This window comes from Piliocolobus tephrosceles, chromosome 1, assembly GCF_002776525.5.
Source record: "Piliocolobus tephrosceles isolate RC106 chromosome 1, ASM277652v3, whole genome shotgun sequence".
Lineage (NCBI taxonomy): Eukaryota > Metazoa > Chordata > Mammalia > Primates > Cercopithecidae > Piliocolobus > Piliocolobus tephrosceles.
In genome coordinates this window covers 10,786,936-10,803,604 of record NC_045434.1, presented here as the reverse complement: position 1 = coordinate 10,803,604, position 16,669 = coordinate 10,786,936, and the positions used below count along the sequence as shown (strand labels likewise).

The window sequence follows — 16,669 nt, the reverse complement described above, 5'->3', positions numbered from 1 at the left end:
CATTCTTTTGTGTTGTAGACTGTTTTCATAAGTAGATTATTTAATTTCCATCATGATGCATCCTGTTATTTTTTAAATGCACACATCTAGCTTTCCTCCTTTTCTTTTTTGTTTCTATGAGGATGTGCAGTTATTACGATGTTGTTTCTATGAGGATGTGCAGTTATTACGATGTCAGAGATGAAGGGGCAACAAGCATTTCAATTACGTTTCTGGATTGGTTTTGTTGTCTTACAGTTAAAAACCTTTCCGGTGGGCCCAGCATCTGCAACTGTTGTGTCAATGAATGATCCTAGAATGTGTGCCCTAGTCTCCCTGTGGCGTTTCTGTCTTGAACATACTGTGGCTTTATGGCTGCACGGATTGGTGCATGGGAAATCGGTGACATATTCAAGGGGGACGTGACAAGCTGAATCTCCTCCTCACCAGTGTGCTCTGCCAGTTGCCTTCCAAAGATTGGGAGGTCTACTGAGGTTTTCTCTATTCCTTTGAAAATCTGACCGATTGCAAATCATGTAACATCAAAACTAATTTTTATTTTTATGACTGAATTCAAAGAGCAATAGAAACAATAGCAACTATTTGCTCCTTAAACTAATATACTAACAAAGATGCCATTAGTAATTCAAAGTAGTTTCTGAAAGACATTTTATGCAATGGAAATAAGGGATCAGATTTTAGATAGTACCTAGGATGTCAACAAGGCTTCCAAGATTAAAATGTGCTTTCTGAATACATGCTGTTGCCTTAATCAAGAGACCTATTAGGAGCATATGTAAGGGCCACTCATTAGCTCTATTAATATTATAGTATTTTCCAGATTGTTTTAAGAATTCCTATACAGACTTTTTTGGCATGTTTAAATGTATCTGTTTTAAGACCACTCTTTTGTTTAAGATGCTATAAAAGTTAAAAAAAAAAAAAAAAAAAAGCCTATACACACTCACAGGAGAAGAAAAACCAATCAGCCTCTTGGAAGGGATAGAAAAGGCTGAAAAAGCAACAGCTGTTAGTGATGTCACTTACTTCAACACTTGAGGCTCAGAGAGCATGGGCTTAGCACTGAGAAAATAATCTACAGTATCTGAATCTCCTACATCCTTGCCCACTGTTTTTATTAAGCTAAGTCTCTTCCTAATGACGATAGTATGACCATAAATTATATAGCCATGGAAAATGTATAAGTTTAAATGTATGATACCCACAACTCTCCAATGAGGTAGCTATTACCTTGATTTTATAGATAAGGAAACAGAGGAACAGAAAGGTTTCTTGACTTGTCCAGGGTCACACAGCTAAGCAGCAAGGCTGAAACTGAAATGCAGGTATTCTGCCTCCCACTGTTTCATTTACAGATCCCATGAGCCAAGTCACTTCCCTCCCATCTTTTCATATTCTTTGGGGGCTTACTTCATGTCTACCACTGCCTTTTTTTTTTTTGCCCCTTGACTTATTCTTTGTTTAATTATTTTTGAGATGGAGATTTGCTCTGTTGCCCAGGCTGCAGTGCAGTGGTGCAGTCTCAGCTCACTGCAACCTCCACCTCCCGGGTTCAAGCGATTCTCCTGCCTCAGTCTCCCAAATAGCTGGGATTACAGGCATGCCACCACAATCAGCTAATTTTTGTATTTTTAGTAGAGGTGGGGTTTCACCATCTTGGCCAGGCTGGTCTTGAACTCCTGACCCCAGGTGATCCACCCACCTCAGCTTCCGAAACTGCTGGGATTACAGGCGTGAGCCACCACGCCTGGCTGCCCCTTGACTTATTGTTCTTTGTCCCTTTCCGGGACACAAATCTCTTGCCACATTTTGCATTTATTGTTAAGTTTCAAAATTGCTTTTGAACTTTTTATGGTTACAAATGTTCCTGACCTGGTATTGAGATACCATGAGGAACTATGTTTTCTTTGAGGTTTGTATATAAAGATTTCAGATGAATTATTTATGCTGTGTTTTTCTACTGCCATTACTGTCATGCAAGTTTGACTTGTGTCCCCTTTTTAGACTAAGTTTCTCTCATTTCTACAAAAGCCAGAGCCTCCCAGTTTTTTTTTTTTTTTTTTGAAAAGGTTCTTCAGGAAATGTGTTAATTTGTAATATGCTCAATGTTGTCTGTGCTGTATATTTTATATTTATATGTGTTTTCTTTTAATGATTTAATCAAGTTCAAAAACAAAACCTGTATGAATATTTAAAATGTCATTCCATTCTTGGATTTTTTAATTTGTTTTTTTATCAGAACCATTAACCCCATTACCAAATCATTATGACATTGAAAGTGCAATTTTCCTGCTTTCAAAATTCTTCTTGAAATATAACAGAGGATATTGAATTTTGTTTTTGATCATCATGAGGAAGTCCTGGACTTCATAAAAGCAAGACAAAGTTTTGAAGTTGATCTGATTTCTTAAAAATAGTTTGATTTTTTAAAATCCTCACTACAACATTAACTACCAGTTAACCTTCCCCACCTTTCTATCTGTATCTGATAATTTGTTTCACTGAGGTTCTTACTGATATATTTATAATCATGTAATCAAATTTATGCGAAGTTGAAGCAACACAAATTAATTAAGCAAAAGGATTGAATTGATCTTTAAGTATTGGTTACCCTAACTTTTTGTTACTGTTTTTATTGCCTAGTAATTTATGGGCTACCTTTTCCTCAAGAGTTTCCAAATACTTTCACAAGTGTAGTTTAGTATTCTGTGTACCTTATTCTGCCATTCTTGTAGGTAAATTTTCTCTTCAAGGAAAACTTTTGATGTTGGTTCATGGCACCAAATGTTTTCTTAACATCCTTGCACAGTTTTTAAACTTTGAAGCGCTCATTTAAATTAGAGTGACTATTATGTGCTAGATGGTGTCTTAAGCATTGGAAATGATTTAGGAGCTCAGTACTGTGCAGACAGACTTGTAAACAAGTAACTTCAGAACAATGCTTTATGCATATAAAGGAATTTAGGTGGAAGTACTTAGCTGCTGGCATGTGGTGGGAGAAACATCACAGAAGTGACATGTAGTCTGAGTTAAGAATCAAGCTGGTGGATAAGGAAGGCAAAGACATTCCCATGTGAGGGAACCGGATACACAAAGTTCAAGGTACCAAACATGGCAGAGAATGGTGACTAAGCTGTTGTGAAGGAATGATCAGACTAGAGGATGGAAAGATAGTACGTGGGAGGCCACAAAGGACCTTCTCTGCCCTGCCAAGGAATCTGCACTTTTTCTGAGGCCATAGAGAGCCCTTAAATACCACTTAAGTGACACTGTGTGTGTTGTTAAATGATCCACCTAGAATTGAGTTCCTGACGTTTATTGTTCAACTAATGCTTCTGATAGACTCCACTAACAAACAGTACAGTGTAGATTTCCCATTTCTCAGTCCTGCTACTAAATAGAAATTGACTCTTCCAAAGATAGTGACCAGCATTATTTCCTTCACGGCACTGGGAGAGCTCTGACTTATGCCTAATGATAGATTAGAGGGAATTCTTCAGAGTAGACTTTTCATACAGTTAAAGAAATCCATCTGTTTACCAGGGAAGTATGATAATTGGATTCATGCTTTTGAAAAATTACTGACAGGTAACATTGTATAAGATAGGTATCAGAGTCTCAAGGCAGGGAAATCAGTAAGGATGTTGATGAATGGAATGGATGAAAAACAGTAAGAATTTCAGTAAGAGTCTTGACAGCCAAGAACCTTAGGCTTTGGCTATAAGAGAAACAACATGCATATCACATTTGAAAGCAAAGGGATTTTTTTTCCCTCTCCAGCTAGTTTAATTTGTTTAACAGAATATACTTTAATTCTGTTATCCTTGGGACAAACCTAATTTATTTCACATAGTGGTAATTTTTGTTGTCTTGGCATCAGAAAGAGGAATGCATTGTATACACTGCTGTCAGATTGTTAACTAAATCTTAATAAATGCACTCAGTGGAATTTATAGAACGGCTGGTCATACAACCTACAGAAATTCTGTAACTTAGAAATTTAGGTCATTTGACCTAAGGCTTCACATATATTTCTTTTGTGCTTTGTAGACTTCAAAGCACTTTTAATTGTTTGAGCCAATTCAATTCTCCCAACAGTCCTATGAAATGAGGAGTTGAGGAGTTTGTTAATCTCCATATCGACATGATGAAACGAAGGCTCAGAAGAGTGAACTGACTAAAGTCACATATCTAGAAACGGTTTTCCTTTGATTCTGAAATTGATGAAAACAAGTACGAGTTCACGATTTAAATAACATATAGTATGTGTGATGATAATTACTCAGATTTTATTCATTACTCATGCTAACTTTACAACATTTAGAAACTATAGCACACTGAATTCAGAAAGGCCATATAATACTGAAATTATCTGTTTATTTCCTGTATCTGCCATTAGACTGTGAACTTCTTCAGGTTCAAGATTATGTTCATCTCACAAGGTGCCTGCCATAGAAGAGACACTTGGTGAAAGTTTATTGAAGTTTACTGGAATCATACTCTTTACCAGCCGATGGCTATATGACATTGGTTATTTAGTTTCTTGGTTGTTCACTGAACAACAAAATAGCATTACATTTAACTAATTTACAGGATTCTAATAAACCCGAATTGAAATGAGATAACACATCTAGCACATCATAGTCACTAACTTAATATTAACGGTAGACTTATTTTTTAAATTTACTTTTTAATAGAATTGTAATAGAATTGAAGCAATCATACTTAAGCCACTTAAGCGGCAATATTAAAACTTCCCATATGGAATAAAATACCTGACTTTTCACTATTTTAAAATATTTTTAGCATTCTTCAGTTTTGGCAAGATGCAGAATTGATCTTTAAGTTCTCTCCAGATCAACAATCAGCATAATTTCCTCCATGGCAGTGGGGTGCTTTTGAGTCAACTTTATAGCGTGTAGGGGATCCTTTAATGTGGCCAGTCCTATGCTTAATGACTCACCTTTTACCTGTGCATTCTTGTAGATATTGACACGACAGGACCTGATAATGAGAGTGCTAGTCTTTTGGAGTCTATCTTAATTCGCCAATGATAGGTAGAACAGTGGCCTTTAAAAATATATTAACTTTATTAGATCTTTAAAATAAGACTTACTGTTTCACTCTTAGCTTGATTAAACACAACCTACCTAGATTATTTCCAGGAAAAAAATTGTAATTTTGAGAACATTTTAATCCATGAAGATGGTGTTCAGGAGATATAAACACAGTTAATAAATTCAAATTGCTATATTCAGCAGCTTGGCATGGTATTTCCATATTTTTTAGTGTTATTGCCACTGCACTTAATATATTAACCTTTCCACAATTTACAAAACATTACCGCAGATTGTGAAGAGCCAGGGACATAGACAGGGTATATGTTATCTTTGTTTTATACAAGAGAAAACGAAGGTGCAAAGAATGAACGCAGCAGCAGCAGCAATATTGGAATACCTCCCCCTTTATTACAGTATTAAAAATTTTAAGCCTCTTATAAAAATGAAACCAAAGGAATGTCCTTCACAATATGTACCTTGAGCCCTCGGGCAGCAATTACAAATCGTAATTGACCAACGTAAGAGCACTTTCAACTACATGTTACTTCATTCCGTTATTTGTTATTGATCTTAGTTTCCATCTTACAATGGAATTTCTTTTGCACACATCACAGAATAGACTGCTGATCCTGTACCTTCTGCAGACATAAAGCCATCATCCATCTCTGTTATTCTACCACTTATTTGCAGCATGGGCAATGGCAGCATTTTAATCAGATAGGAATGTCTTCATTAAGCAACAGCACCCCGGCTTATACCTGGTATCACCTGCTGGTAAATGAAGGCCTGACTCGTCCCCTCCCTCACCCCTCCCCTCTTCCCATTGTTCTGCAATGTGCGGTGTGTCCTTATATAAGTGAAGCTACTTGTACGTGTTTCGGTATACAGTCAAGAAAATACTGTGTGTGTCAACAATAAATAAAACCTTATGTTATAAATCATTATTGTGCAGAGCATTTTTAGGTACACAGATAGATTATATTTATTTCAATGTTTTTCTGAATACTTTCTGGTAAGGGTTACTTCTTTCACATTGAATATATGAACACTTAAAGTGTGTACGTGGTTTATTGAATTGTTTTTTGAAAAATAAAATATTGCAGATGGGCTCACAGGGCAAGAATCAATAAGCCTATGTAACAAACTCATAATATTTTGATTTAAATATCACTTTAAAGACTCTTCTGATTAAAGTGACTCATAAAAATGATACTATCACCAATGAAGAGTTTAGTTCCTTTATTTGCCTAAAACATTCTCCCTTTTGTTTCCTATCCTGTCGTGAATTTAAACACTGAGGAATGGACTTATCAGCCAAGTATGGGAGATTCAACACAACAATGTGCCTGTAACACTGAAACTTGCCACAACGTCTGATTTGCATACTTGGTGATTGTAGCATAGTCACCAAATTTCATATCTTGTGGGCTAACAGGGAAATGAGTACAGTGATTTTATGTACTTTTTTTAATGTTTATATTAGTTTTCAAAATGGTTTTGCTTCCTAACCCTACCATTATATGAAGCCTCTCACTTTGAAAGTCACAGACTGCGGACTGGTAAGTCCATCAGCTCTCTGTCACTGCGATCATTCATGACTTCACTTAAAGTAAACATACGATCATTGCATCGTTTTCTTTCTCAGCCCGAAGTATTTCCATTCTGTAAAAAGTTCTCATTTTTTAAAAATACTTTAGTCCATTCATTCACTGGCTATCTTGTCATTTTTGCTTTTAAACAAATTTAGAGTTTGGAGCAGGTGCTCATAATGTGGAACTTTTTTTTTTTTCCTTCCCCACGGACACTTTCTGTCTTGAAAATCAGCTTCATTTGTGTGGTGCTGTTCTGAGTTTGTTTCTTTCCTTGTGTTTTTGCTTGCAAAGTAACTTGTGATCAAGATACATTTAAATTGAAATATAAGTAAACTGAGCCCGTTTCTGACGTTTTCCTCCTTGCCCCCAAATACTTGTTAGTGTTGGATGATGCAGAGAAACCTCTGTAACTAGGGGATGCCTTTCTTTTCACCTTTCTTTGTTAGTTTTAGCTCTCACAACACGAGCCACCAAAGTCTTTCTTTTGGTTTCATATTTAGAATTAAGGTTGTTTCCATTTCCTCCACCTATGGAAGTAATGCTCAAACCAGTCACATCTCTGTTTTAGATTTCAGAAATCTTTCCTTTTTTTTTTTTAATTCAGTAGACAGCCTGATAACAAAGTTAATTAAAATAAGTTAATCAACAATTTTCTAGCGATTTACAGCTTTCACAAAAATCCGTGAATTATTCTTTAGTGAAAGAAACTCTTGGCCCTGCTTTTTTGGATACACAGAATACTTTCCATTGAATCATTTGGCCACAATCCAGGTACAAAGCAAATTTAACATGCGTGAGAGACGCAGCAAAAGGTCCCTTCTATGCACACCTTGCCAAATACAAGAACATAAAGAAAGAAAGAAGCAAAGTTTAAGCCTTTAGGTCGTTTGTAAAATGTTGCCAACCCCATGCTGCTACTTTTAACAGAGAAGAGTCTGAGTTTTAAAATTCAAACCTTCTTTTCTTACAAAGAAAAAGAGCGTCTATCTGCCAAGCGCATGATCTTATGAGCTTCAGATAGAAAAGTGGCTATGACCTGTGACTGTTTTTGGTTCAGAACAATGCTAGATCAACATGCAAGTTGTATGGAGGTGGGGACAGAAAGGGAGGGGCAGGCTGGGGTGGTTGGTAATGTTTGATCCCTCTGGACTTCCCGCAGGAGAAAAGGTTCTACAGGACGATGAGTTCACCTGTGACCTCTTCCGATTCCTGCAGCTACTCTGTGAGGGACACAACTCAGGTTTGTGAGTCCCCAAAATGTCTGATGCTACTAAGGCATAAATAATGTTTTCAAGCCAGTAATAACAGGAACCTGTTAGTTCCAATTATGCATCATTCTAGAGACAACAAATTGTTCTAGAACATGTCTCTGCATTGGGCACTGGGACATTTTATACATTGCTTCCCTGCTTTCACAGTCCTCGGATAGCTATTTCACTTGAGTCTTATCAATTATTTTGATGTTAGGGAAGACACATGAGGCTAGGCACGGTTCCTCACCTGTAATCCCAACACTTTGGGAGGCCGAGGTGGGAGGATTGCTTGAACTTAGGAGTCCAGTATCAGCCTAGGAAACATAGCGAGACCCCCATCTCTACAAAAAATTTAAAAAATTATCCAGACATAGTGGTGCGTGCTCAGAGTCCCATCTACGTGGGAGGCTGGGGCAGGAGGATTGCTTGAGGCCAGGAGTTTGAGGCTGCAGTGAGCTGTGATTGCCCCACTGCACTGCAGCTTAGGCAACACAGCAAGATCCTGTCTCTCAATAAAAAAAAAAAAAAAAAAAAATCTATGAAAATTATAAATAGTTATAGAGTAATATAGAGCATTATTTCTTTTGCACCACCTCTCTTTACCTTGAGTGTACACATACTTCATTGTACTACTTCGCATAATGTATCTCCATTAGTTGTTTACACATCTAACTCTCTACCAGGCTTGTGCACCCCTGAAGGCAGGAACTCTATCTTAATTTTATCTTGGCTGACCCCAGCACTTTGCACAGTACTGAGGAGTAAGTGATTAATGAATAAATAACTTCCTTCTTATATCCTCAAGGATAGCAACCTTTTTCAGTCATTCTTTTGCCCAGAGCTCTAGAACTAGGAATAAGGAAACTGATATTAGCAACATCTGAGACAAAAATTGAATATGGATCATCTATGGAGCACCCAGATATTCTTTTGGGGTGATCACTTTTTGTGGAAAATATAAATTATGTTCATACTAAAACTATTAGATAAAAACATTGCACTAACCCACAATGATTTTGCCGCAGAAAACATTTGCCTTTGGAGTTCTTAGAATAACTCAATTTGAACTTCTGAGCAAGCATTAATAATATATATATTTTTTATCTTGCATAGATTTTCAGAATTATCTGAGAACTCAGACTGGCAATAATACAACTGTCAACATAATTATCTCCACTGTAGACTACCTACTGAGAGTTCAGGTATGTTGCTTTCTATATTAGTAACAAATTAAAAGGGTTGATATGTTGAAACAATACAGCAGAGTTTTAATGTATTTTGGTTTATAACTAGAAAGGAGTTTTTGAGATAGTTTATCTCTGATCACAATCTCTCAGCAATTCTTAGAGCAAAACTACCACTGTTATCTCCGCTCCTGATCCTGCCTCCTACTTTTGCTCATATTTTATTTCTGTAAGTAGAGATTCTTCCCCTCTGTATCTTTGGCTTGATGGTATTTTAAAGTCATTTTCATTTTATAAAGCACTTTTATACTCTGCTGCTTCTTCTACAGTTGTTAGACAAATTGGGGAAGAATGTTTGGAACATTCATAGGAACAGGAAAGAAAGGCTTTGTAACTGCTACCATACACTGAAATTTCATAGTCTAAGGTCACTTCTTTTCAGGTGTCCTAATATTTGCATTAATTTTCATACTACATTGCTTAAAAATCTCTGACATTTTGATCATATTTGAGAACGTTACTCGAACTGAATTGAAGATGTAGGCCTCTTAAATAATGAGAGCCCTGTACAACTTTTTTCCCCTCATTTTATTTATAAGCCAAACCAAGCACAGTATTTTAAAAACTATCAATGCAGACTTTCAGCTTTTTCCTCAATCTTTGAGTGTGTAATATCACAACCTTTTTTTGGCTAACTGAAAGCTTAATGTGGTGTGGGAAAGTCCATTTTGAAGTCAGTACACCAAGAAGTGTTGCTGAAAACACATTTGCAATTTTAAAAATTGTCTGAAAACCCAAACATAGTTCACAGGCTGAACTAAATTGCATTATTTACTTATCCAACCAGCATTTCTTTAAAATGTATGTTATTGTTAAATACATCTGGTTTATAGAGATTGCTCTTATTTAGATAATTGTTTATAATTATTAGTATTTACAAGCAATTCAACCAGTTTTCTCAGGGACAGGTGCAAAAGCCATGGATATCAGTGAGTTCTCACTGATGAAATGTTATTGGCTTTGTTGGAGAAAAAGGAGGTCAGATGTCGGTACCCCAAAAAAGGTTATTCCATGATTCATCTATTTTCTGTGCTCACATAGTAAACATCTAACTTTGCTCATGGATAAATATGCTCCAGTCTTAATGAATTCTTATGTTTATGAAGTTCAGGGTTGTCAGACAGTAATTTTTAAAGCTAAGTTTTTTTCTTCTGGTCTTCTCTTCAGTTGTTAGCTATATCTAAGAAGGAGGTTCCCATATTGTATGTTTAGGAAAATCATTGAAGAATGATATTTAATTCACAGATATTTTTGTTTGCTACTATATCTATTATTGAAAATACTTCTCAAGCATAGAGTCCAAGACTGATTAGTCAATGGTAACTTTAGAATGTGACTGAATAATAAACAATATCATCTCTATTTCCCAGGAATCAATTAGTGACTTTTATTGGTATTACTCTGGGAAAGATGTTATTGATGAACAAGGACAACGGAATTTCTCCAAAGCTATTCAAGTGGCAAAACAAGTCTTTAACACTCTTACAGAGTATATTCAGGTAAACATTTAAACATGGCTGCTATCTGTAGCACTGAATTCCGTAGAAAAATGCAGTATGTCTAGAGTAGTTTCCATATCTCTTATTAACCCCTTTCTGAGTTTCTTTGCAAATTGCTACAATTAAAATATTAGGTTGAGATGTGAATTTATATGGAATGAAATTGCTTCACCATTTGGCAGGTTGAGATATGGTTAACTCCTTAGAGGCATGGACTGTGATGTTAGCTCTATTGCACCTCCAGGGCCTGGTATATATATTAAGCACTTAGTAAATATTAAGGAAGGAAGGGAGAGCAGGCACAACATTAAGCCATTCTTTCTAGTATTCCACTAAAAGTGGGAAGAAGTTTCATAGAAACTTAAGAAAGAGAAGAGTGTTTGAAAACATCGCATATGTATATTATAGATAAAATACCATATAGAATATTCTTTTCTGTTTTACGTCGATTTGTTTTATGTTCTCCTTGAACTAAGCTTCTAGTCTTAACTTTAGATTTTTTTTTAATATTTGATAAAATTCTGGGTTTTTCTTCAATCAGCAAAACTTTGCTGATGACCAGTCATCTTTCTTTTCTAGCTTGTCTCAGTGGCCCATATTACCCTGAATCATTCACTATGTTTGACATGTCCCATGCTAAGGATAAAACAGGAGGGAGAAACTTATAATTGGCTTTGTGAGACTAAACATAAGCTTGTGGGGAGAAGAAAGGTTAAGTTAAAAATAAATTGTATCCCAGGAGCCTAACAGTTACAGTTGTTTCAGTAAATAAATGACTCATGGCCAAGTACAGCCAACCAAGAGTAAGTGCTGTAGAGGTAGGAAGACGTCCACTAGGCTCACTCTCCTCTGCATTCGGTCCCTTGGAAACATGGCACTTTTTGTATTATTTTTTGCCTTGTTGGGGAAGAGGAACCTTATTTCAGCACTTCCAGATGGAAAGGTCACACTTGATAATTCTAATAACAATTCCTTTAAAATCAAATAAAAGTGAAAGCTTCAGTCAGTTTTGGTCTACTCATAGTCCCATTTCCTTACCTCTCCTGGCTGTCATTATTGCTTTAGTATTCGCATTCATGCCTAGAGTGATACCAGTACAACAACATTCATGTGTCACATCCTGAATAAATAACAGGATTGACTGATGGCATTAGCAAGCCACTGGATTTTGCAGAAATGGGAATCAGGATGATTTCTACAATATATTCCAAATGAAACATAACCACCATTTCAGCTAACAGTGGGCATTTCTTGGTTCCTAAAATAATTGAGGTTCCTGAATTTATCGAAAGCTAGAAGCATCCATTGAGCTCTTACTATGTGCAAAACTCTTTATTAGGTGTTGTCATAGAACACGGATTTCTACGTGAATGTGAATGTTCAAAGGATATTGGATAAAGTCACATGGCTTATCATGCTTGGTTCAATAAGAACCAAAAAAAAAAAAAAAAAAAACAGAAGTAACAACTAACTGATTTGTTTTTTCTAAGACCAGCCCAGCGGGTGCAAAAGAACCAGGGACTAGGCAAAGGGTAGGAGCAAAACTGCAAGTTTGTTTTTTGGTAACCTAAGGTGTAGGGGAGAAGTCTGTCGGCCTCCGGCAAAGGAGGCCGGCAGAGTCCCCCAGTGGGGCTCTTGGACGGACTTCCCACAGTCCCGACATCCCGACAGCAGTGGGGCTCTGAGAAGGCCGCTGGGGCTGTGAGAAGGCCGCCTGGCTCACTGGCCAAGAGTGGCTTTTCTAGGAGTGGGAGGGTAATAGGCGAGGCACGGGCGTGTCCCCGGCGTTCCACAGGTGCGACCAGGTAAATCTTGGTCTCTTCAGATTGACGTCACCTGGCGCATGCCCAGTTGATCTGCACCTTCCCGGGTCGCCGGCTGCATTATCGCGCCTTTGGGAAGAGTTGGAGGGGGCGGGGGGGATGAAGAACCCGGAAGTGCACCATCTTGCCTCCGTTTGTCCAAACACTAACTTCTCTTGTTACTTCTTTTTTATATGACCTATTTAAAAATAACAATAATATCTGAAATATGTATTTTGGAATAATTTTAGGTATTCAGAAAAGTTGCGAAGATAGTACAGAGGGTTTCTGTATACGATTCACCCAGCTTTCCCTAATGCTGACATTTTATATACTCATGGCACTTTTGTCAAAACTAAGAAATTAACATTGGCACATCCTGTTAACTAAATTACAGGCTTTCTTTTGATTTTACCAGTTTTTCCATTCATGATTTTTGTTTCTTAAAATTCTGGGATACAATCCAAGTTACCACATTACATTTAGTGAAATACGGTTTAGAGAAGCTTGCCTTAGGGGCATATCTGCTGAGAAACATTGATACTATGAAGATAAGCTTATCGTTAGCCTCGTGCTTCTTCTGGACTGCCTTTTAGATTACAGCATTGCATATTGCTTTATTATTCAAACTTCTAACTACAGAAAGTTATATCGGGGGAGATCCAACACCATTGAAATCAATGGAATTACCTATCAGATTGTAATCCCAGTTTAATAAAAGGGGAAGAACTGTTTGAGTAAGAGGATGTTGTATTGTCGAGGTTCCTAGAGTAAGACCATGAGGTAGTTGTTGAGAAAAGGGAAAGCTTGATCTGTCCTTGGCACAGGTCCTTCTGGTAGTTAGCAAAGGTTTTCCATGTTGCAGGCACATACATCACGAGAAAAAGAATGCAAGGCACCAGGCTAGGGAGTTTACATCAGCATCCCAGAAGCTGATGACCTAAGGTTGAGCAAGCCCTAGAAAGGACATTCTGTGTGTTTCAGGTTTTAGACAAAGAAATGGGTACTTTGGCTCTGGGCTTGCGACTCTGTCACGTGAGGGTTGGCCAGACAGCTTTTGGTCACCTAGGGGTTGCACGAGAGCATAACCCCTTGTAATACTGCAACTTCTGATTTAAACCTTACCTATCACAGGAAGAAAATTATTTCTGACTTGAAGAAAAAACAAGTTTATATTCCTAAAAATGGCTTTCTAGTGTTCACCTAATAGCCTCTTGCACTTTTCATCCTCCCTCATTTATATGCCATTGGAATACCAGACTGACACTGAACATCAACCACAGGAAAACCCTAAAGATCGATTGCTTTCAAACCAGAGCTGTAATAGCTGTAATAGCCATTTTGGACTAATTACAACCAGGGATGAAGGAAACTATAAAACTACTATATCCGGTGCATTAAATGAGCTGGATTTAATGACCTCCAGATTAAAATAACCTGATTCCTTCTCACCACTGTCCCTTCAGACTTGCTCTGTCGACCATTTCTTTACCACTAGAAGGAATCTTGTGCACTGACCACTTTCAGATAAATAAAATCATGTCAGTCACTTTGTCACCAAAATAGTCTCATTGCAGTAAAGCTTCCTCTCATTCTTGGGCCTCATTTTCAGCTGGAAAACCTGGAGTGAGGGTGTGGACAAGAAGTCCCATCTGGATGTTGTTCATTCTGGAGGGAGTCCAATCTGCGCTTTTTTCACTCTCTCCCCTCAAGGTTCTTCTCTCTCTTTCCCTTTCCCCTCCTGGTTAACCCCAGGCTTCCTCTGGGTTGGAGCTGTGGGAGAGGAGGTACGAGGAAGGAAAGGTCTGCTCTGGGCACTGTAATCCCAGAGTGCACCCTGGAGCTGGCCCTCTGGTGTGATGTGTTGTATTGTGTCATCTAATGTGCAAGCCTGGCCCTCTTAGTCCTCCAGTGCCTGGAAATGACTCTTTTCCCATCCAGTTTGAAGTTATTCCATCAGACCTCATGCATCTGGTGGCTCCCATCCACCTTGGAATTCTGTTACCATTTCAGACTGATTTCAGATGGGGCAGAATGGCCCCTTCCTGAGTAGTCCATGTAAGAAACACACACCTTTTTTGTCACATGCTGTCTGTCACACTTTCTAATACCAGACTTTATGCTTCCCAACTTCAGGAGACAGAAACTGAGCTCACATGATGGCTGTCCTGAAGCCTCTTCTCTCACTTGCTGTAAGGGGATGCAGAAGTAATGAAATGGAGAGGCTCAGCACATGGAGAACCCCCTCCAAAGTCTCCCCCTTTTCAACTTCAACCCCTTTATATTCTTAGAGTGGAAAGATCTATTTTAGTCACCCCTTTTGCAGATAGTCTACTGCTTTTGTAATATGTGGGTACATGTCATTCTCATAATCATTTGAGAACACATAGTCAGTATCTCAGCTGTGGGGCCTCAAGAGATACTGAGACAGGAAAAAGTTCTATTTCAACATCTCGGATATGGCCATCTCTTCCAATCTCTTGTTTCTAGCATAAGATCTGAAATGTTTTTACGTGGTTTGCAATTTAAAGTTATTATGAGTTATTTGCCTAAAGGAATGAAGGAATTTGAAGTTAAGAACAGTATTGTATGTACTTTTTTCCTTTCTAAGTAAAATTCCTGTTATTTATTTTCATAGTTGATGTAGATGGGTTTACAAAACTGAATGATGGTAGAAGTTTTTCATTGGAAAGTGAAAATAGAAATTGACTCCAAGAAAACAATCTGCCTGCTACAGCAGATCCACTCTAGTATTGATACTTCAGACGTGTCAGCTAAGAGAACAAAGTTAGGCTTGTTAAAAGATAAACTTGGGCACAATAACATCTTACAAAGTTTATCTGAGCAGTCAACTATTGATGAATTGAGCCACACCAGAACACTAATGGTTCAGCCCTTCACCAAGGGTGGGGGCACTTTTATAAGGTGCTCCTGGAAGCAAGACAAGCAAAGAGATTTGATTGATAAAAGTGGAAAGTTCCTAGTTAGAGGTTAGTTGGCAGTTTCTGGCTGGTGAACTCTAGTGAGAAGTTAGTTGGCAGTTTCTGATTGGTTAAGCTTAAATTTACACTGAGTTGGGATTTGGTAGGGAGGAACCCAAGACAGTGGAGCCATCTCAGCCTAATGATCTCTCAATTAGTTATTTTAACCACTTCCAATTGTCTTGGATTCTGGATTCATGAAATTAATAAACAAGTATTACTCTTTTAAAACACCTCAATGGTTGTACCATTTGTAAAACAGTTGTCCAATTTAGAAAACGTTGAAGAGGATTTTTTTTCTCCATGTGAATGCTTTATCCAGGTTACTATTTAGGAGTAAAAGGGTAATCAGCTCTCATCTAAAGCATATTCTCAGATTCTTTTCAATACCAAATGGTGACAACTGATTGATTGGACTGAATAGCCAAAGCACCCAGACCTTATTCAGACAAAAATAAATGATTCACAAAATATAAAAATCTTTGAGAAATTTTTTGGAATCTATTAAACATTTCAGAGAGGAATGTATTTATCTATTAAGGGTTATTATCATCACTGTATCTCTTTCTTTCGCTTTGAGTTCCTATCTTTTTAGATAATGTGCTAGCAGTGAGATACGTCAGCACTAAGGCAACTTTTCCCCTGTTATTGTGAAGTTTGTTTTGGTAAATAAATTCTGAGGAATAATTGCTGTTTGTCTGTTTACGCTCCAGGGTCCTTGCACTGGGAATCAACAGAGTTTGGCACACAGCAGGCTGTGGGATGCTGTGGTCGGCTTTCTTCATGTATTTGCCCATATGCAGATGAAGCTGTCGCAGGTAAACTAACTAGCTTCCTCTCTCCTAAATGACAAACTGGAGACTGTAGTCATCAGCAAATTAAATGTGCTTTTTGATGTTGGAACATTATCTTTTTAAAATCACTTTATCACTTGTCTTTTTAAGATAATTTTATCATGCCTCTTTTGTTCTACATTAACATTTTTTTAAATAAAAAACATTATGTAACCTGAAAATAGATAGGATTCGTTATTCAAATTTGAGACAAAGGATATTAGGAAATTGAATGTAATGGAGAAATGAAACAGTCGAGTCCCCAAACATTGTACATCTCCCAAGCTTCATCTTCCTGGCCACGGCTCACTGGAATTTTTCTTCCCCTTACAGATAATTGAAATAGGTTTTATAATCTGTTACAAGGGAGACAATTTTGTTATAGAGTCTTTTTTTTTTTTTTTT

At 37.4% G+C, this 16,669-nt stretch overlaps 1 protein-coding gene across 1 annotated transcript in view; it reads left to right on the top strand.

The window, feature by feature from the left end:
• RYR2 (ryanodine receptor 2) overlaps positions 1–16,669 on the top strand; it is a 557,611-nt gene that overhangs the window by 488,579 nt on the left and 52,363 nt on the right. The window contains exons 85-88 of the mRNA XM_031934901.1: positions 7,812–7,892; positions 9,019–9,107; positions 10,520–10,648; positions 16,145–16,249. Of these exons, the coding sequence (XP_031790761.1) occupies positions 7,812–7,892; positions 9,019–9,107; positions 10,520–10,648; positions 16,145–16,249 (404 nt within the window). The remainder of the gene's footprint in view (positions 1–7,811; positions 7,893–9,018; positions 9,108–10,519; positions 10,649–16,144; positions 16,250–16,669) is intronic.